This window comes from Carcharodon carcharias, chromosome 2 (genome assembly GCF_017639515.1).
Source record: "Carcharodon carcharias isolate sCarCar2 chromosome 2, sCarCar2.pri, whole genome shotgun sequence".
NCBI classification, from domain to species: domain Eukaryota; kingdom Metazoa; phylum Chordata; class Chondrichthyes; order Lamniformes; family Lamnidae; genus Carcharodon; species Carcharodon carcharias.
In genome coordinates, this window is record NC_054468.1 from 36,593,274 (window position 1) to 36,614,410 (window position 21,137).

Below are 21,137 nucleotides of genomic sequence, written 5' to 3' on the forward strand. Positions count from 1 at the left end.
CAACAGAAAGCCAACAGGGAATTCACAGGAGGATACAATAAGAAAATAGGTTGTTCCAAAGCAAAATGAGAGGACTGCTGAGATCATAATATAATTAAAGTTTTGGACAGCACCATTCAGTGGTTAAAACAAGTACTACAACAAAACTTGGAAAATAGTCATTACTCAGACCAAATTAGGTAAAAAGGGCAGAAAAACTGAAATTTAAGAAGCAACAAAAGTAAGGGGGAGTAATAAAAAAGGAAATAGAAGAAACTGAAATATAGGAAAGAAATGCAAATCCAAGATTAGGAACAAGAGGGAGGAAAACAATCAGGTTTTTCATAACTGTCTGGGTCACTGCTTCTGGATAGTTAATTAACAAAATTAATGACGGACTCTTGACTTATGTAGCAAATAGCAACACAGCTATATTTCAGTTTCATTAAGAATGGATGTGTGCTAGGATACTGGAGAATGCTCTAGTGTTTTTAAATGGGACACGTAGCTAACCCAGGTGAATACAGGCGAATTTGTTTAATATCTGTGCTAGGGAAAATATTGAAATCTTTAATTAAAGGTGAAATGAATAAATATCTAGAGAAAGTAATTAGAAGCAGCTGAAAACAATATCGGAAAGGAAAATCTTATTTGACAAATCAGATAGAGTTCTTTGAAGAGGTCACTGGATGTGGAGCTGTTGATAGGGTTCCCAAAGGAGACTATTATGGAAGATGAAGGGGAAAAGTGGCAAAAAAACTAAGCGGAAAGAGTGAGATGAAGTTAAAGATATAGAGAGAGAGTTAAAGACAGAGTGCAGGTGTTAAGAACAGAGTGTGGGAGTTAAGGACAGATATTTAGGAATTAAGAATAGTTTCTCGGACTGTAAGTGAGTAGTATCCTTCTTAAGTTTGTTACCAGGGTAACTGTAACAACAAACTTCACAGCATTGCAGCAGGAACCTCTAAGCCAATGACTTGTTTTAAGGAGCTAGCCAGTAAATCAAAATTTGGATAAAAATACTTAATTTTTAGCATACAAATGTTTCTGAAATTCTTATGGGAATTTTGCTTTTGCTACTCCACCTGGAAATCCATTAGTGTGTGGAGAATTTCCTGATATCAGTTCTAAATTTGAAGCAGTATTCCTGGCTTTGCCTTTACTATGCCTTTTACTACCTTAAATGTTGGTGTGGTACCAATCCAATTGTCTCCTTTCAACAGCAACAGCAACAATAACATATATATACACACATATATAAGGGAGAGACACAGCACCTTTAATATAATGAAACATCCCAAGGCACTTCACAAGAGCATTATAAAACAAAGTATGACACCAAGCCACATAAGGAGATATTAGGTCAGATGACCAAAAGCTTGTTCAAAGAGGTACACGTTGAGGAGTGACTTAAAGGAGGAAAGGAGATGGAGAGGTAGAGAGTTGTAGGGAAGGAATTTCAGAGCCTGGGGCCTAGACAACTGAAGGCATGACCACCAATGATGGAACAATTATAAATGGTTATGCAAGTGAGGGCAGAATTAGTGGAGTGCAGATATCTTAGAGGGGAGTGGGGTTGGAGGAAATTACAAAGATATGGAGGAATTCGAAAACAAGAATGAGAATTTAAAATCAAGACATTGCTTGACCAGGAGTCAACGTGGGTCAATGATCACAGGGTGATAGGGCAATGGGATTTGCTGTGAGTTAAGACATGGGCAACGGAGTTTTGGATAACCTTAAGCTTACAGAGGGTAAACTACAGGAGACCAGCTAAGAGCACTTTGGAATAGTTGAGCCTAGAGGTAACAAAGAGATGGATGAGGGTTTCAGCAGCAGAATCACAGAATCACAGAATTGTTACGGTACAGAAGGAGGCCATTTGGCCCATCGCATCTGCACCAACAGATCAGGTAACCACAACTAAAAGCTGTCTTTAAGGTGCTGCCCGGCTTTCCCCCCAACACCGCCACTACATCCCCTCAACCCTTCCCTCCCCCACCCCCCACTCCTCCCCCAACAACTGGTAACATTTTTAACCTTTAGTTCAAGAGCTGATGACACAATGTCATTCCTTGACACCACCAGGTCTCCAGACGTTGAGCAAATTTATATTTAAGATGCCATGAACTGCAGGAAAATTCTGTATCTGCAGTCAACAATACTCCATCAATGTAAAGGTCATCATGTTTATTGACTTGTGGTTCTCTTTTTTCATATAAACAGATGGCCCATCTGCAGATGTACTAATAGAAGCACAAGTGCCTTTATTGGGTCAGAGCACATGTAAATCTGCACTTGGGAAGGAGCTGGTCACCAATCAAATGTTCTGTGCTGGGTACCTATCAGGCAATGTTGACTCCTGCCAGGTAAGATATCAACAATCGAAAAGGAGAATACTGCAGATGCTGAAAATCTGAAATAATCTGACCTGAGCAGGTCAGGCAGCATCTGTGCAGATACTGGGCAGATAAAGGCATATTTCAGGTTATAGTGGGCAAAGGTTTGCTTATGGGAATGATCTGAGATGCAGGACCTGAAAAAAATATTGAGAGCAAATGACCAAAGAATGTAACAATTTTGAGGCCAAATTTTACAGGTTAGTGTTTGAGTTTCATGCTTTGAAAGCAGACATTGGAAACTTAGGTTCTGAGGGCAGTGCACACCATTTGAACATTTATTCTCAGGATATGAGTGCTGCTAGCAACATTGCAATTTTATTGCCCATGGCCAGTAACTCTGAAAAGTCAGTAATGGACATTCTCCTGGAACCAGCACAGTCTTTTTAATGCTGGTGCTCCCACAATAGTGTTGGGGGAGAGGCAAACTCCATAATTTTGACTCAGCTTTGATGAAAGAACAGTGGTGTACATTCAAGTGAGGATGTTGTGCGGCTTGGGGGGATATGTGGAGGTGATGGTGTTCCCATGGATTATTGTTGTTGTCCTTCTTGGTGGCAGAGGTCACAGATCTGGTTTAACTAATGGGCGGAAATTCATGATGGAGACAAATGAGGTTCAGTGGGTTCCACATCCAAATTCTCACAAAGGACTCACATCAAATGAAACTTTGTGCTAAAAGCACTAAATTGCAATATCTGTCCCTGATTTCAAATTGTGGAAGTAGATCCACTTTTCCTTCTGGAAAATAATTTGAACATATAATTCAATGTCAGGTCCTATTATGTCTGCGAATAATATCATGATGTAAATAACGTTGCCAAAATAGTATTTATTTAACATGAATTTACTGTTAGAAGTTATTATTATTATGATGAGTAAATGAGAAGATTGAGATTTTTCCAGGTGTCTCAAGGGTTTGATGATCATGTGAGTTATAGGGATCAGAAAGGTCCAGGTTGGATTTCTGTTCTATACTAAGTTGGCTGTTCTCAGCCAATTGGCAAAATCACTACTGCAACTGACCTTAGCAGCTCTAGTATACGACAGGAACTAAAACAACCAGGGTTCCTGGTCATTCCACTGCAGCTTCTGCCGGAACTGTGCAAACATGTAAGGATTGTTCAAGGCAGGGTCTTTTTTAACTGTGATACTTTTAGATTGCTCAATCATTGCTCAATCAATTGCATAATCACAGTCTGGGCTCCAATACAAATAATGATGGGCTAGCCACGATAGCAGAAAGTGAGTGGACCTTGGGGACGGATATCTCAGCCATATCTCCAGAGCAGAAAAAGAGGGCAAAAAATTTTTGTCTACATTATGAAGATGTATCAGAGCTTGAATAATGTATCTGTGTTGTCTTCTCCTGCTATAGGGAGACTCTGGAGGACCATTGACCTGCATAGATCCTGTATCTAAACAGTATTACCTGTATGGGATTACATCCTGGGGGGATGGCTGTGGCCAGCGTGGAAAACCAGGGGTTTACTCCAGGGTATCAAGTTTTATAAACTGGATTAACAATGAAATAAAAAGTAAATATTTTTATGTTATGTCACAAACTTCATTCTACAATGCATAGAAATTCTAAACTGTATTTAAGCTGTGAAAATATTATTTCTGGTGAATCTTCTGATTCAATGACTTATACAAAAAGCCTACATGCTGCAAAAGGATATATTTTGCAGGGCTATGGGGAAGAGCCAGGAGTGGAACTAATTGGATAACTCTTCCAAAGAGTCGGCACAAACACACTAGGCCACCTGGCCTCCTTCTGTGCTGTAAAATTTGATGATTCTATGCCAGCTCAGAAAAATAACAAAACTTCAAAATGTTGACACAATTCCCAGAAAACTGACATCTCAAGAATAGCCCTGATTACAAGCTGATTTTAACTGTGAAAATAAGTATTTTACATCGTTGCACCAAATATTCTTTAAGTTGTAATGGAGCAAAATGACAGAAGTACAAGAAAGCCTGAAGGGAAAAAAAAATGTTGAAGGCTCACACTCTTCATTGATACATTACTTGCCCATACTTTGTTGAAGATGTCACTTTTTCTCCCTAGTTCATGCTGGCACTCTCCCCCGTCTCCCAGCAATGCTGACATTGTCATTCCTCCCAAACCTTCATTCTATGCTGTTCCCTTTTACTTTTATTTCCTCCATCCTTTTCTTTTTTTATTTGCACCTATTTTCTCCATTCCATATCCATCAATTTCCCCTTCATTAGTAACTTTTTCTCTTTCTTCTACCCTCTCCTCAAGGCTTGGCCTAAATAGCCAAGTGGTTATGGTACTGGGTTTGTAACCCCAAGATCAAGAGTTCAAATCTCACACTGACAAACTATGAAACAATGTAACTTCATCTGAAACAGATGGAAACGGGTTTGTACTCGAAAGAGTTACCCTCTCCTCATTCCTTCATTACCATTGTTCCGCCTTCACAGCTATCCATTTATCCCTTCATTGGTATCCTTTGCAGTGTCCCTCTGCTCCTGCCCCCTTTGCTTAATTGCCCTCTTGATTACCATCAATTTTTCCTTCATTTCCATGTGTTCACCTTCATTGCCATCCATGTGCGGAGGGGGGTCGGGAAGGAGGAGGACCTCCTCGTGAACCTGCTCCTGGGCCTGGCCAAGTTGGCCATTAACAGGTCCAGGCAGCGGGCGATCGACGGGGGAGTCCCGCCCGATTGTTTGTCCCTCTTCCGTGGCTACATTCGCTGCCGGATGTCCCTGGAGAAGGAGCACGCGGTGTCTGCTGGCACTCTCGAGGCCTTCCGTGCTCGGTGGGCACCGCGGGGACTGGGGTGTTTTGTTGACCCCTTTAATCACATTTTGATTTAAAGTTTGTAAGTTTCCTTTAAACTTTGTTCTTGGTTTTACAGCTGACCTGAATTAGGGGCTGTGCCTGATTTATCCCAATTTTGTTGATTTGGTTTTCATTTAAAAGATTATCAAGAGTTCATTGCCATCCATTGCCCCACCATGTGAACCCCTTTCCTTCCTTGCTGTCTGCCACCCACTTCATTCCATGTATTTCCATTGTTTCTACACCACTCCCTTCATTACTACTCATTTCCTTCTTCTTCATCATCCATTCCCCCCCTTCATTACTACCCATTCTGTTCCTACTTGAATCTGGCTGCTAATTACTTGGATTGGCCCAATGCTGCTTCTGCTGCTAATGGCTGTGGTTCCAGCCACTATATACTGTGAATCAAACTCCTGTTCTCAGGAGAATTCACACCTACAATATACATCGAATTGAATTCCTTCTATTAACACTGAAGGCAATAAGGCTTTGGCCTGGTCCATTAGCAGCCAGACTCAGTAGAAGTGTAATGGGATTGGAAACGAGGCAAGGCAGGGAAATTGCATTGATGGGAGAGTGGCCTGGTTTCTATGGATCATTGTCAGAAAACATTGATATACTGACCAGGCACCCAAAAACTGATCATGAATTTCTGACGATTAAAATGTGTAAATGTACATAGCCAAACAGTACAGTCAGAAATCCATTATTTGTTACAGCAATTGCACTTTAATGTGTGTATACTACACAAATGCTCATCAAGAGGAAGAGAATACATTTAGCAATCTCCAGGCAGGAACATCAGCACCTGATGCAGCACAGTATTCTGTTTGCCTGGGTTGCCCTGGCAATTTATCTGAATCACGACCCTGGCAGGAGAATCTGTTATTCTCCCACGCTCTGTGTGGCATTTCCACTTTGTTATGTGTTCAGTCTATGTAGCCACCTAGTGATGAATTAGACAACACTGAGACTTCTATTCACGGCTGATGTGCTGCTGAAGCAAACTGTTCTGTGGACTCCAGTAGGCTTTTCTGTTTTTTTGTAAAACACTAAATTGTGACTGCAGTATCAGACCCAGAGCTAACTGAACTGCCCTCTTTTATGTCCATATCTTACCTCTGAAGATCAATAAGCTAGTGCTTAACCTCTGTTTAATATAAGTCTATTCATATAGAGCATACTGCAACATATGTTACTTTCCAAGTTCAATCTCCATATCTAACTCACAAAACTGCCTGTATATTTCATAGCTGTTTATAATTCCTGTGCATTACTGTATAGATTTATTTTTAAACTGTGCTAATACCATGAAATGAACTTACTTCTAGGGATGGTTTGTCTATGAAATATAAAAACTGTAAAACAGAGTGATTAATCTCATCAAGTTGCAACTCTTTTCCAATTGAGTCTAAAAATTTTAAAAAGAAGTAACTGTGACGAAAAATGACTTTTGTGCTAGTTCAAGATCCTAGTCTAATAGCCAATAAATAATCATGAGGAACTAAGCATTGATACTTTGATGTAGAAAACTCCGCTCATGATATCAGTGTAATACATTCAGCCTTTATCAGGACTATTGCAGTTATCAATGTCTTGTATGGTGTCCTTCCAGAATCGCCTGGAAGTCGAGAGCCAACCTGCTTTGACTTTTATAAACTCTCAGAGATGCAGGATGCACAGCGAAAGTCTGAGTTTACCAAACTCTGTGCCTTCTATAGCAAGCTCTGCCCACCATTACTGGAAACAACAGCTTGCAGCCGATGCATTGAGGAGAGATGCAAAATGAAAATGAAAAATTGTGGTAAGCTTATGTTTCTGCAGTTTAATTTATAGAAAAGGAAAACTGGGAAAATAAACATTGACACAACATTGCATGAGTTTTTGACATTTTCCATTGAGTGGGAAGGGTGGTTGGGGGAGGTCAATGCTTGGAGAAGATGGTGGCACATTGAACATTTTCAGACATATGGAGAGACTGGAGAGGTTGAGGTGTTCTCCTTACAGCAGAATGGTTGAGGGGAGATTTGATAGATGTACTCAAAATCATGAGTGGTTTTGAGAGAATAAATAAAGAGAAACTGTTTCCAATGGCAGAAGAGGCAGTAAGTAGAGGAGACAGACTTAAGGTGATTGGCAAAAAAACCAGAGGTGACATGAGAGGAAACATTTTTTTTTACACAATGAGTTGTTATGGTCTGAAATGCATTGCCTGAAATGGTGATGGAAATAGACATAACAGTAACTTTCAAAAGAGAATTGAATAAATACTTGAAGGGATAAGACATGCAGCGCTGTCCACAAAGAGCAGGGAAATGGGATTAATTGGATTGCTCTACCAAAAAGCCAGCATGGGCATGATGGGCCTAATGTCTTCACTCTGTGCTTTATCATGCTCTGATTCTATAATCCCATTTAGGGGTCAATTTTCCTCTTCATTGTCTGGGCAATAATCTGGTGAAGTGGAGCACTCACCCATTATAGAATCTGGCTGATTTTCATTCCAACAAATTCAATCATCCCATTGAAATCAATGGGTTCTGTAATGGATAAGTGATATGTTCCACCAGACTACTGCCCAGGTAACGAGAATAAAACTCCTTAATATCTACTATTAATACAACTACTATTAATAATTCACTCCTTAATATGTCAGTCAAACAATCCTGGACAAGTTATCAAATTTGATGATGGGGTTAACAAAGCAGAGAACATTAAAAGGATATATGGTTAATCAACTTTGCATCCTTACACAACTTCTTATACAATCCACCTTATCAGGAATTATGTGCTTTTTTTAACCCAGTTCAACTAAAGCATGTCCAGCTTGAATTCTGCCAGACCAGTGTCCAGAAATCAGCCATCTGCATTTACAAGAATATAATCTAGCTTCCTCATCTTGGTTGACTCTATGAGGGGAAATTCAATCCTCATAAATAAGTGTGTTGGGGTTAGGTCAGATGTTAACACTTTAAAAATCTCAAAACCAACACCAATGTCCCTCCAACCCACCCACTTCTGGGTTTAACAGAGGCACTCCAAAGGGCAGACAACCAACCCTGCTCCCAGGAGGCATGTGACAATTTAAATATGTTAATGATGCTGGTAGCCTCTGTTGTGAGATGCTTTGCTAGCTTAACAGGGGTCAACTGGGTCTTCCAAACTTCAGGAAGGGAGACAAGGACAGCTTCGGAGAGAAGGTAGGTGCCTTTACTGCACAGCTCCTTGGCCAGAAAAAGCAGGAGCACTTCTCCTGCCCCCCAACCTTCCAAGATTCCCCCTGCCATTAGACCCCTCATACAAAGACCTGGGGGTCAGGGGTTGAACACTCCCCCCACCCCTCCACTTCCCCCAAGATTGGACTACCCTATCCCTATTCCCTATTGGGAATCAGACCTACCTGCTCCTGTAGCTGTCCTGCTCCTCCCCACCTGATTGGAAGCCAAGCTTGTCAATTGAGCTGACCGGGAAAGAGGACAGGGAACCTGTCAAGGAGAAAGATAAGTAAAACTCCACAACATGCAGGAATGCATAGACATTTCCCCTCTGAAGCTCCTCTTCACCCCGACTGCCTATGCAACCCGCCCCTGTTAATATCCAAGCCTAAGACCCTGGTGCCAGGAGAACAAAACTGGATTTAGCAGTGTAAATGTGGAGAACTAGTTCACAGATGCCAGTTTCTTGGAAGCCAAATTAAGCAATTATCCGTGTCGTTATAGCATTAAATCCACACCCTAATTTGGGGGAGGGAGCAGAGTTTTATAAGTAGGGATACTGGTGAACCACTAATGGGGAGTAAGTGAACAACACATCCAAACCTGTGATGGGAACACAATACAAAGGACTAAGGGTCCCATGGAAAGTCAGTGTTCAAATAAGAGAATGGGTACTACTTACCATAGGTCAGCCAAAAATACGAAGGATATGAGTTTGAAATTGCCAAGAAAGTAAAATGATGAAAAAAAAACAAGAAAATTGTCTCATGAGAGTGATAGTGAATACAGTTTCTTATTGTTTCCCTAATTTTTCAAGCAGAGAGGTGAAATTGAGCAATGTAAATGGAATTTGCTGCATCTTAGTCTGAAGATTCATTCTCTGTGAAATAAATTAGCTCAACATTCTATGGCTGGCTTTGTTTCATCACATGTTTCAGTCCACCTCTGAAAAGAATGGAGGACAGCATACAAGCTAACATGCAGAGGATGCAGGAGCCAGTTCCGATCACAAGTGGGATCCAATTGTTACACCCCCTGCTCTTGTTTAATTAGATATTGAATATTCAGACCGCTCATGAAGTGAACAGGACAAACTATCTGTGAACTGACCTAAACCTTGTGACATGTCCTCTTGGTCTGAGGGTCACTGGGAACACAAGCTGACATTTCTGGATGGGCGAGACCACACCCCGTAGCCACTTGGTTCAACGTGTGCCTTCTGACCCTATGCAAATTAAGTGGCATCTCACTGATCACGTATATTATGGTGAGCTCAATGGCACAAGTTTACCAGTGGGTGCAATCCTGTATATAGACAGGATTACATCCCTTGTAGTTTTGGCACTGTGACATAATGTTGTGAGAAGGCTTTCATGAATTGTCATCATCATCAGCAAACATAATTGAAACGTGGTAACATATCATGGGTTATGACATTGGAATTTGAATAGCAAGCTATGTGTATTTCTAGTAATATTATTAAATCTTGGGTAATCGTAGTGACAAAATCTGAGTAATTATTTTAAATCATTGTCAGCAGTAGTCTCCTCGTGGTGTCCCATTCATGCAACTTCATTACACATTACAGAACTCAGGACATTCCTACAGAATCTGCTGGACCTGCTTCACCCCGTGGAAGAATTTATCCGTAGTCGAGCCAGCTTCTCATTCTTCACAGAGACGATCCCAAAATTCATGGAGGAAATTTACACAAACATTTTCTCATCCCAAGAACAGCATTTATCAAAGCATGAGAAAGGTACACAGTGGAAGTGATGGTATTTGTGGGTTATCAAATTGCTCTTAGTTTTTATACAGATTTTGCAAGTTAATTTTGTGTACAAACATAAAACTACTGTGATGACAGATTTTCTTGTTCATTCATGGGATATAGGGGTGCTGGCAAGGCCAGCATTTATTGTTTATCCCTAATTACCTTTGCGAAGATGGTGGTGAGCTGCCTACTTGAACCACTGAAGTCTGTGTGGTGTAGGTACACCTGTAGTGCTGTTGGGGGTGAGGGGAGGGGTGTGAATTCCTTAATTTTGCTTAGTGCTGATGAATTGATTGACTGCCACATTTCTTGCATTACAACTACACTTGAAAAGCATTTAATTGGATATAAAACACTTTGGGATGTCTTGGAGTCATGAAAGGCATGATATAAATGCAAGTCCTTCTTGTGTTGAGGGTATTAAAGGAAACAGGTGAGAAAATTGCAAGTGCTTTGGTTATTGTCCAAAATTCCCTAGGCCCAGAAATTGCTTTTAGGTTAGAAAATTGCAGATCTCATTCCATTTTGAGAAGGGTTGGAGGCTGATGCCAAATCTATAATATATCTGTCCCTGATATTTATGGGGAGGGTGTGGGTCAGGCTGAAAATGGGAGGTGGAAGTCTAGGCAGAACCTAATTCATGTTCTGTAGGTTTGTTTCTCTTGCAGCAGCATGGCAAATGGCCAGCCTGACCAGCCAGCCTGAAAATACATTGGCAGCAGGAGGCTGGGAGGGTCACTGGCAATTAGGCTGGCTGGAGGGAGGTCAGCGATCAGGGCTGGCTGGGGGATGGGAATGCCTCCATCTAAGGGAGGTGGAGTATAAAAGTAGGAAAGTCTTGCTACAACTGTATAGGGCAGAGAGACCATATCTAGAGCGTTGGATACAGTTTTGGCCTCCTCACTTAAGGAGGGATATACTTGCATTGGAAACAGTCCAGAGAAGGTTCATTATAGGCTGATTCCTGAGATGAAGGGGCTGTCTTATGAGGAAAGGTTGAGCAGGTTGGGCCTATACTCACTGGAGTTTAGAAGAATGAGAGGTGATCTTATTGAAAAATATAAGATCTTGAGGGGGCTTGACAGGGTAAATGCTGAGAGGATTTCCCCTTGTGAGAAAATCTAGAACTAGGGAACGCAGTTTAAAAATAAGGTGCTTCCCATTTAAGACTGAGATGAGCAGCAATTTCTTTTCTCAGAGTCGTTAGTGTGTGAAATTCTCATCCCCAGGGAGCAGTGGATGTTGGGTCATTGCCTGGAATGGACAGATTTTTGATCAACAAGGGAATCAAGTGTTATGGGGTACAGACAAGAAAGTGGAGTTAAGGTCGTGATCAGATGAGCACGCTTGAGGGGCCGAATGGCCTGTTCCTCATATCTCTTATGATCTTATTGGTGATCAAGGCTACGGGAAGCCAAAAACTTTCTGAGGGGCCTGGGGAAAGCTCCAATGCTGAACCACCAAGAGTGTGGAAAGATGGACTTATATTGTGGAGCCGGCAGCCCTCGCTGTTGAGTTTCCTGATGGCTGGAGACCCAATGCGCCAGCAGTAAGATTCAAGTTATACTTCCAAGTTCATTGTGGGAGCCTAATTTAAATATGTTAATGAAGCATCCTTCCTCTTGCTGACTCTGTGAAAAAAGAGGCACATGTGCAGCAGGTGAGGATAACATTGCATAAATTTCACTTTTTATCCCCCTCCTCCATGGCCCTCTCCCACCTGTCATGAGTTAATATGAAGGTTGTTTTGACCAGAGGAAATGATGAGAACATGTCATAAGATGCACTTCCCACAATTTGTGCCTTCACAATGCTGGAGCCAAGGGTTTCTGGGAGCCAATGTTGCTATGGACTGTAGAGACAACGATCTAAATCTTAAATTCCCTAAAAACAGTTGAATCGGTCATGGGCTGATCATTTTATCTCCCCAGCCTCACCATTTGAAACAGCTTGAAAAAAGAATTCTGCCTCCCACAGCCCAGAGGCGGGTGGCTATTAAATAATTGACTGTGACTCCAGAGACTGACCCAATGTCAGGAAGCATCTTTGTGGCAAGTGGAAGCTGGACTCAGTAGAAATTCCACTAGCATTTTTGCTGTGCAGAAGAACTGGGTTCTTATTTATAATGTCTATGTTTGTTACTAGGCCACCATAAGAAGTCAAATCTATTTTCAAGTCCTAGTTATTGAGTTGTGAAGTTTATTCAGAGAAATTATGGCATCTGGTTTGATTTATTAATTAATGTATACATTTTAAACAATTAAAAGAACAGATACAAACAACTGGTCTGAAAGAAGAAAGACATGTACGGTCTCTGGAGACTGATTTAGGGTCCGAGGTTCAACAGAATATCAGCAATAGGTGAGCACATTTTTCAACCAATCACATTTCATTTTCTTCCCAAACCACCTCTAATTTATTCCTCTCATCTCTTCTGGAGGTGCTGGCTCATGCTGAGATATGTATTACTCTGTGGGTGCTGGGTGCTTTCCACTACCTGGCCCAAAGGGATTTCTTCGTGTGTTAATCTCGACTGTGTATGTCAGTAGGTTATTTAATCATGTGATACATCACATCACGAGCGGAGCCTGTTCTTGTTGGATTCTAAGGAGTCAAGGGACATGGGGATAGGGCGAGAAAGGAATTGAGGTAGAAGATTAGCCATGATGAGTGGATGAGCAGTGTTGAGTATGATGAGTATGGACGAGTGGGTATGGCCTTCTCCAGCTCCTATTTGTTATGTTCTTATGTCCATTTATGATGTTCACACAAATTCGCTTACCATCAGAGGTTATTATTTAGCAATAGGAACTGGATCTCATGTGGATTTACCCCTTCCTTCTGTGAGGCATTGTAGACTCTAATTGTTACCCCAACTAAAGCAACCCAGACTAATAATTGAATCTGGGGCCTTGTAGTCTGTTTTGCCTAGTTACATACTACCTTTAAGCAACTGAGTGACCTGGAAAACCAATCACACTTCAGCATTGGATGAAAACATTCCTGTTGACTCTAGGGAGCTGTGAACAGTAAACATCAATGGATCATACATCAGCAACAGTTACTCACACTGAGGACACAGCTAAGTGCAAGAAGCCCCACTATAAAAGCAATCAAGAAAATGCCAATCACTCCAAGAAACCAAGTACATTCACCCTTCCCAAGCACGGCAATGAATTATAGTTCAAAAACAAAATACTGTGGATACTGGAAATCTGAAATAAACATAACATAGAAAATACAGGAAAAACTCAGTAGGTCTGACAGCATCTGTGGAGAGAGAAACACAGTTAATGCTTTGGATCTGAGTCCTTTCATCAGAACCTGAAACACTGAGCTGAATTTTCCCGGCCCTGTGGAGACAGGTTAGAAGGCAGAGTGGCCAAAAAGCATTGTGGGACAGCTCCCTTCCCCCCTCCATGAGATTTCCCAAGAGTGGGCTGGGAATAAAGTCAGCAGCCTGCTCCAGGGAGGCGGGCAGTCAATTTGGACAATTAAGACCCTGCTTATAGTCCATTTTCCAAATTAGGTGAAGGCAGTATCACTCAATAGGAGTGGCCCTCCCACTGAATGCAGAACCCACCACCCCCTTGGAGGCAGCCTGCCACCATGAGGTCAGTGAGCCACCACTGATTGCATCAGATAGGGGTCCACAAGAATAGAAATAGCTGGGCAGGCGATGTGTTGCAGGCGTAGCATGTGGGAACTGGTGAACGCCAGTGCGATCCACGGTGACCACATCTGCAGCAAGTGTTGGCTGCTCAAGGAGCTTCAGCTCAGAGTTGATGAGCTGGAGTCTGAGCTGTGGACATTGCAACACATCAGGGAGGGGGAGAGTTACCTGGACACAGTGTTTCAGGAGACAGTCACACCCCTTAGATTAATTACGTCAAATTTGGACTGTGGTCAAGGACAGGAGGGTGTGACTGTGAGTGTGGCAGGCATGGAGATTCAAAATTTAGCTTTGGAGCAGCCTCAGCCAGTGCCCTTGTCCAATAGGTATGAGGTTCTTGCTTTCAGTGTGGACGAGGGCACAGACTGCAGAGAAGATGAGCAAACTAACCACAGCACTGTGGTACAGAGTGCCATTCAAGTGGGGGGATAAAAGAGAAATGTAGTAGTAATAGGGAACAACATAATTAGGGGAATAGATACTGTTTTCTGTAGCAAAGACAGAGAGCCCTGAAGGCTGTGTTGTCGACCTGGTTCCAAAGTTAAGGACATCTCTTCTGGGCTGGAGAGGAACTTGGAGTGGGAGGGGAAGGATCCAGTTGTCGTGGTCCACGTAGGTACCAACGAAATAGGTAGGACTAGGAAACAGCTTCTGCTGAGGGACTACGAGCAGCTCAGAGCTAAATTAAAAAGCAGAACCACAAACGTAATAATCTCCAGTTTACTACCAGAGCCACATGCAAATTGGTGTAGGGCAAATAAGATTAGAGAGGTATATGCGTGGCTCAAAGATTGGTGTGGGAGGCAGGGGTTCCAATTCATGGGGCACTGGCACCAGTACTGGGGAAGGAGGGAGCTGTTCCATTGGGATGGGCTTCATTTGAACCATGGGACCAGTGCCCTGGCGAATCATATAACTAGGGTTGTAGATAGGACTTTAAACTGATTAGTGGGGAGAGGGTTCAGTTGAAGGGATGTTTAAGAAATCAAAAAGAAATGAGAGAGCAGAGGTACAGGGTAGTGAAGAAGCAAATGATAATCAAAGTGTGAGAGGAAGGTACAGAAAATATAAGCAGAAGAGTGCAGCAGAAATTAGAACCAGAATGAGCAATAATGGTACAATGTCAAAGCGTAAGGCTATTTATCTGAATGCATGCAGCATTTGTAACAAGATAGATGAATTAACGGCACAAATAGAAATAAATGGACATGACTTGATAACTATTACAGAGACGTGGTTGCAGGGTGGCCATGACTGGAAACTCGATCTTCGAAGTTCCGAAAAAATAGGCAAAAAGGAAAAGGAGGCGGGGTAGCTTTGTTAATAAAGGAAGGTATCAATGCGGTGGTGAGTAGTGATATAGGTGCAATATATCGTGATGTGGAATCAGTTTGGGCAGAAATGAGGAATAGCAAGGGGAAGAAATCACGGGTGGGAGTCGTCTATAAACCCCCAAAGAGTTGCCTCACTGTAGGACAAAGTATAAATCTGGAAATAATGGAGGCATGTAAGAAAGGCGCTACAATTATCATGGGTGATATTAATCTGCATATTAACTGGACAAATCAGATTGGCAGGGGTAACATAGAAAATGAATTTTAGAGTGCATCAGGAATTGTTTCTTAGAGCAATACACTGCAGGACCTACCCAGGAACAGACTATTTTAGATCTACTAATATGTAATGAGGTGGGATTAATAAGAGATATTGTAGTTAAGGATCCTCTAGGGGGTAGCGATTACAACATGGTAGAATTTCAAATTCAGTTTGAGGGTGAGTAACTCGGGTCTCAAACCAGTGTCCTCAACTTAAATAAGGGCATTGCAGAGGTATGAAGAAAGAGTTATCTAAAGCAGGCTGGGAAAATAGACAAAGGGGAAGGTCAGTAGATGGGCAGTGGCAGACATTTAAGCAGATATTTCATAACGTTCAGCAAAAAATTATCCCAGTCAAAAAGAAGGACTCGATGAGAAGGATGAACCACCTGTGGTTAACACAGGCAGTCAAGAAGAGTATCCAAACAAAAACTAAAGCATACAAAGTGGCAAAAACTAGTGGTAGGCCAAAGGATTGGGAACTTTTTTAAGAACCAGCAGCGGATGATTAAAAAATGAATATAGAGGGTGAAAATTGATTATGAAAGTAAATTGGCAAGAAATATAAAAACAAACATCTAGAGTTTCTATGGGTATATAAAAAGAAATAGAGTGTATAAAGTAAGCTTGGGATCCTTGGAGAATGCAACTTGAGAATTGATAACAGGGAACAAGGAAATGGAAGATAAGTTAAACCAATATTTTGCGTCGGTCTTCACAGTGGAGCACTCTATAAACATCCCAAAGATATCAGATAAAGAGCTAATGGGAGGAAAGGTCTTGTAACAGTCTCTATCGCAAGGGACAAGGTATTTGACAAACTGATGGGAGTAAAGGCAGACAAGTCGCCAGGAACTGATGGCCTGCATCCAAGGATTTTAAAGCAAGTGGCTGCAGAGATAGTGGAGGCATTGGTCGAAATATTCCAGAACTCAGTGTATTCCAGGAGGGTCCCAATGGATTGGAAAATGTGACACCCCTGTTCAAGAAGAGAGGGAGACAAAAAGCAGGAAACTATAGGCCTGTCAGCCTAACATCTGTCATTGGGAACATTCTAGAGTCCATTATTAATGAAAGAATAGCAGGACATTTAGAAAAACTTAATGCAATCAAACAGAGTCAACATGGTTTTTTGAAAGGAAAATCATGTTTGACAAATTTGCTAGAGTTCTTTGAGGACATAACAAGCAGAATTGCTAAAGGGGAACTGGTAGATGCAGTGTATTTGGATTTCCAGGAGGCATTCAATAGGGTGCCACACAAAAGGTTATTGCACAAGATAGGAGCTCACGGTATTGGGGTAATGTATTAGCATGGATTAAGGATTGGTTAACACATAGAAGACAAAGAGGCAGGGTTAATGGGCCATTTTCAGATTGGAAAGACATAACTAGTGGAGTGCCACAAGGATCAATCTCAGGGCCTCAATTATTTACTATCGATATGAATGATTTGAAGGAGGGGTAGAGTGTAAGGCATCCAAATTTGCTGATGGTACAAAAATAGATGGGAAGGCATGTTGTGATGAGGACATAAGGAATCTGACAGGCTGAGTGAGTGGGCAAAAACTTGGCAGATGAAGTTTAATGTCGGAAAGTGTGAGGTCCTGCACTTTGGTAAGAAGAATCAAAAGGCAGACTATCATTTAAATGGGGAAAGACTCCAAAAAGTGCAAAATAGAGGGATCTAGGTGTTCTTGTGCACGAAACACAAAAAGTTAGCTTGCAGATGCAGCAAGTAATTAAGAAGGCAAATGGAATTTTGGCCTGTATTGCTAGGGGGTTGGAGTTTAAAAATAGGGAAGCCTTACAGGGTGTTGGTGAGGCTGCACTTGGAGTACTGTGTACAGTTTTGGTCCCCATATTTAAGAAAGGTTATACTGGCATTGGAGGCTGTTCAAAAATGATTCACAAGGCTGATTCCTGGGATGAAGGGGTGGATATATCAAGAACGGCCAAATAGGTTAGGCCTTTATTCATTAGAGTTCAGAAGAATGTGGGGTAATCTTATTGAAACTTACAAGATTCTGAGGGGGCTTGACAGGGTAGACGTTGAGAAGATGTTTCCACTAGTGGGGGAATCTCAAACTAGGGGTCATAATTACAGAATAAGGGAACACTCATTTAAAACTGAGCTGTGAAGGAATTTCTTCTCTCAGAGTCTAGTGAATGTCTAGGGAATTCTCTACCCCAGAGAGTTGTGGAGGCTAGATCACTGAAAGTATTTAAAGAGGAGGTAGATAGATTTTTGAAATATCGGGGAATTGAGGGTTATGAGGAGCTGGCACGAAAGAGGAGTTCAGGCTTGGGACAGATCAGCCATGATCTGATTAAATGGCGGGGCAAGCTTGAGGGGCTGAATGGCCTACTCCTGCTCCTATTTCTTATGTTCTCATGTTCCACCAATGATGAACAGCGGCAGCAGTGTGTACCCTCTACAAGATGTGCTGCAGAAACTCACCAAGGCTCCTTAGGCAGCACCTTCCAAACTCACGACCTCTACCATCTAGAAGGACAAGGGCAGATACATGGGAACACCACTACTTGGAAGTTCCCCTCCAAGCCACTCAACATCCTGACCTGGAAATATATCACTGTTTCTTCATTGTTGCTGGAGTCCTGGAATTCTCTCCCTTACAGCACTGTGGGTATACCTACACCACAGGATTTGCAGCGGTTCAAGAAGGCCGCTCACCACCACCTTCCCAAGGGCAATTAGGGATGGGCAATAAATGCTGGCCTAGCCAGCAATGCCCACATCCCATAAAGGAATAAAATAAATAAATAAATGGCCACCTCCAGGAAGATCATGACCAACGTTGTGCCATGTTCCTAACTCAGAATTGAGACCAACACCAGAATCGGGACCTACTTGGTAAAATTCAGCCTGTTAACTCTGTTTCTCTCCCTGATGAAACATAATTGTTTGATTCCCAACAGTTTTACAGCCAGTCTTTGTTAGAATATTTTTATTGCTGAACTGCGATAGGAAATCCTTCTGCAAAACTAATTGTGCCCCAGAAGCTGTAGAAATGACAGCATTTTAATATGCAGCTGGCATGTTTTTCGACTGCGTAGCTGGCCATAATCTGAGTGAAGTCCTTTCATGTTACCAAGCCAAGAATCACTCAGCTGGCCTGCCAAAAAGCATAGTCAGGTTCAATCTGGGGAGGCGGAGGCGTAGTGGTATTGTCACTGGAATAATAATTCAGAGACCCAGGGTAATGCTCTGGGGACCGGGGTTCGAATCCCACCACGGCACAAATCTGGAATTAAATATCTATCCTAAAGCGATTGTTGTAAAAACCCATCTGATATCCTTAAACTGATGCCATCCTTACCTGCCACAGATGCATCTATCCATGACAGCCTTGGTAGGAGTGGCAGAGACATTCACATTCACATTGAGGATAAGTGGCACTACCATGCTAAATGGGATAGACTTCAAACAGATCTAGCAACTCAAGTCTGGGCCTCCATGAGGCACTGTGGACCATCAGCAGCAGCAGAACTCAAACACAACCTGTACCCTTATGGCCCAACATATACCCCACTCTACCATTACCTTCAAGGTAGGGGATCAACCCAGGTTCAATGAAGAGTGCAGGAGGGTATACCAGGAGTAGCACAAGGCATACCTAAAAATGAGGTGTCCATGTGGTAAAGCTACAAACTACTTGTGTGCCAAACTATGAAAGTAGCATATGATAGACAGAGCTAAGTGATCCCACAACAAACGGATCAGATCTAAGCTCTGCAGTCCTGCCACATCCAGTCATGAAGTAAACAACTCCCTGGAGGAGGAAGCTCCACAAATATCCCCATCCTCAACGATGGAGGAGCCCAGCACATCAGTGCAAAAGATAAGGCATTTGCTACAATCCAGAAGTGCTGAGTGGATGATCCATCTCGGCCTCCTCCGGAGGTCCCGAGAAGCCAGTTTTTAGCCAATTCAATTCACTCCACATGATAGCAAGAAACAGTTGAAGGCACTGAATACTGCTATGGGCCCTGACAATATTCTGGCAATAGGACTGAAGACTTGTGCTCCAGAATTTGCTGCACCCCTAGCCAAACTGTTCCATTACAGCTACAACACTGGCATCTACCCAGCAATGTAGAAAATTGCCCATGTATGTCCTGTACAGAAAAAGCAGGACAAATCCAACCTCGCCAATTACTGTCCCATCAGTAAAGCAATGGAGGGGACATCAACACTGCTATCAATTGGCATTTGCTTAGCAATAACCTGCTCACTGATGGTCAGTTTGGGTCCTGCCAGGGTCACTCAGCTCCTGACCTCATTACAGCTTTGGTTCAAACATGGACAAAAGCTGAACTCCCGAGGTGAGGTGAGAGTAACTGATCTTGACATCAAAGCAGCATTTGACCGAGTATGCACCAAGAAGCTCCATCAAAACTAGAGTAAATGGGAATCAGGGGGAAATCTCTCCACTGGCTGGAGTCATACCTAGCACAAAGGAAGATGGTTGTGGTTGTTGGAGGTCAATCATCTCAGTTCCAGGACATTACTGCAGGAGTTCCGCAGGGTCGTGCCCTAGGCCCAGCCATTTTCAGCTGCTTCATCAATGACCTTCCTTCCATATTATGATCAGAAGTGGGGATGTTCGCTGATGATTACGCAATGTTCCACACCATTCATGACTCCTTAGATACTGAAGCAGTTCATGTTCAAATGCAGCAAGGCCTGGACAATATCCAGGATTGGGCTGACAAGTGGAAAGTAACATTCAAGCCACACAGGTGCCAGGCAATGACCATCTCCAACAAGAAAGAATCTAACCATCGACCCTTGATATTACCATTGCTGAATCCCCCACTATCAACATCCTGACCATTGACCAGAAACTGAACTGGACTAGCCATATAAATACTGTGGCTAAAAGAGCAGGTCAGGCACTAGGAACCCTGCAGTGAGTAACTCACCTCCTGACTCCCCAAAGCCTCTCGACCATCTACAAGGCACAAGTCAGGAGTGTGATGGAATTGTTTCCACTTGCCTGGAAGAGAGCAGCTCCAACAACAATCAAGAAGCTTGACACCATCCAGGCAAAGCAGCCCACTTGATTGGCTCCCCAGCCACAAACATTCACTCCCTTCATCACCAATGCACAGTAGCAACTGTGTGTGCCATCTATAAGATGCACTGCAGAAACTCACCAAGGCTCCTTAGACAGCACCTTCCAAACCCAAGACCACTACCATCTAGAAGGACAAGGGCAGAAGATACGTAGGAACACCACCACCTGCAAGTTCTCCTCCAAGCCACTCACCACCTCGACTTGGAAATAAATCACCGTTCCTTCACCGTCGCTGGGTAAAAATCCTGGAACTCCCTCCCTAACAGCACTGTTGGGTGTACCTATGGCACATGGACTGCAGAGGTTCAAGAAGGCAGCTCACCACAACCTTCTCAAGGGCAAGAAAGATGGGCAATAAATGCTGGCCTAGCCAGTGATACCCACATCCCATGAATGAGTAAAACAAAATGGCAAAGCTAACCTTTCCCTTCATGGGGCAGAAATTTTCGCTCAGCAGGTGGGTGTACCCCCAACTCACTCGAATGTGAAATGATGTGTGTTGATGTATGCAGAGCGGGCACATACCAGAGATGGCAGTGCACCCATCAACAATTAAAAGGCCTGTTAGGGCCATTAAATAATC

General features: G+C 42.6%; 1 protein-coding gene across 1 annotated transcript in view; it reads left to right on the forward strand.

Annotated features, from left to right (window-relative positions):
• prss56 (serine protease 56) overlaps positions 1-21,137 on the forward strand; it is a 47,586-nt gene that overhangs the window by 18,937 nt on the left and 7,512 nt on the right. The window contains exons 8-12 of the mRNA XM_041204923.1: positions 2,206-2,348; positions 3,757-3,916; positions 6,812-7,000; positions 10,000-10,170; positions 12,453-12,546. Of these exons, the coding sequence (XP_041060857.1) occupies positions 2,206-2,348; positions 3,757-3,916; positions 6,812-7,000; positions 10,000-10,170; positions 12,453-12,546 (757 nt within the window). The remainder of the gene's footprint in view (positions 1-2,205; positions 2,349-3,756; positions 3,917-6,811; positions 7,001-9,999; positions 10,171-12,452; positions 12,547-21,137) is intronic.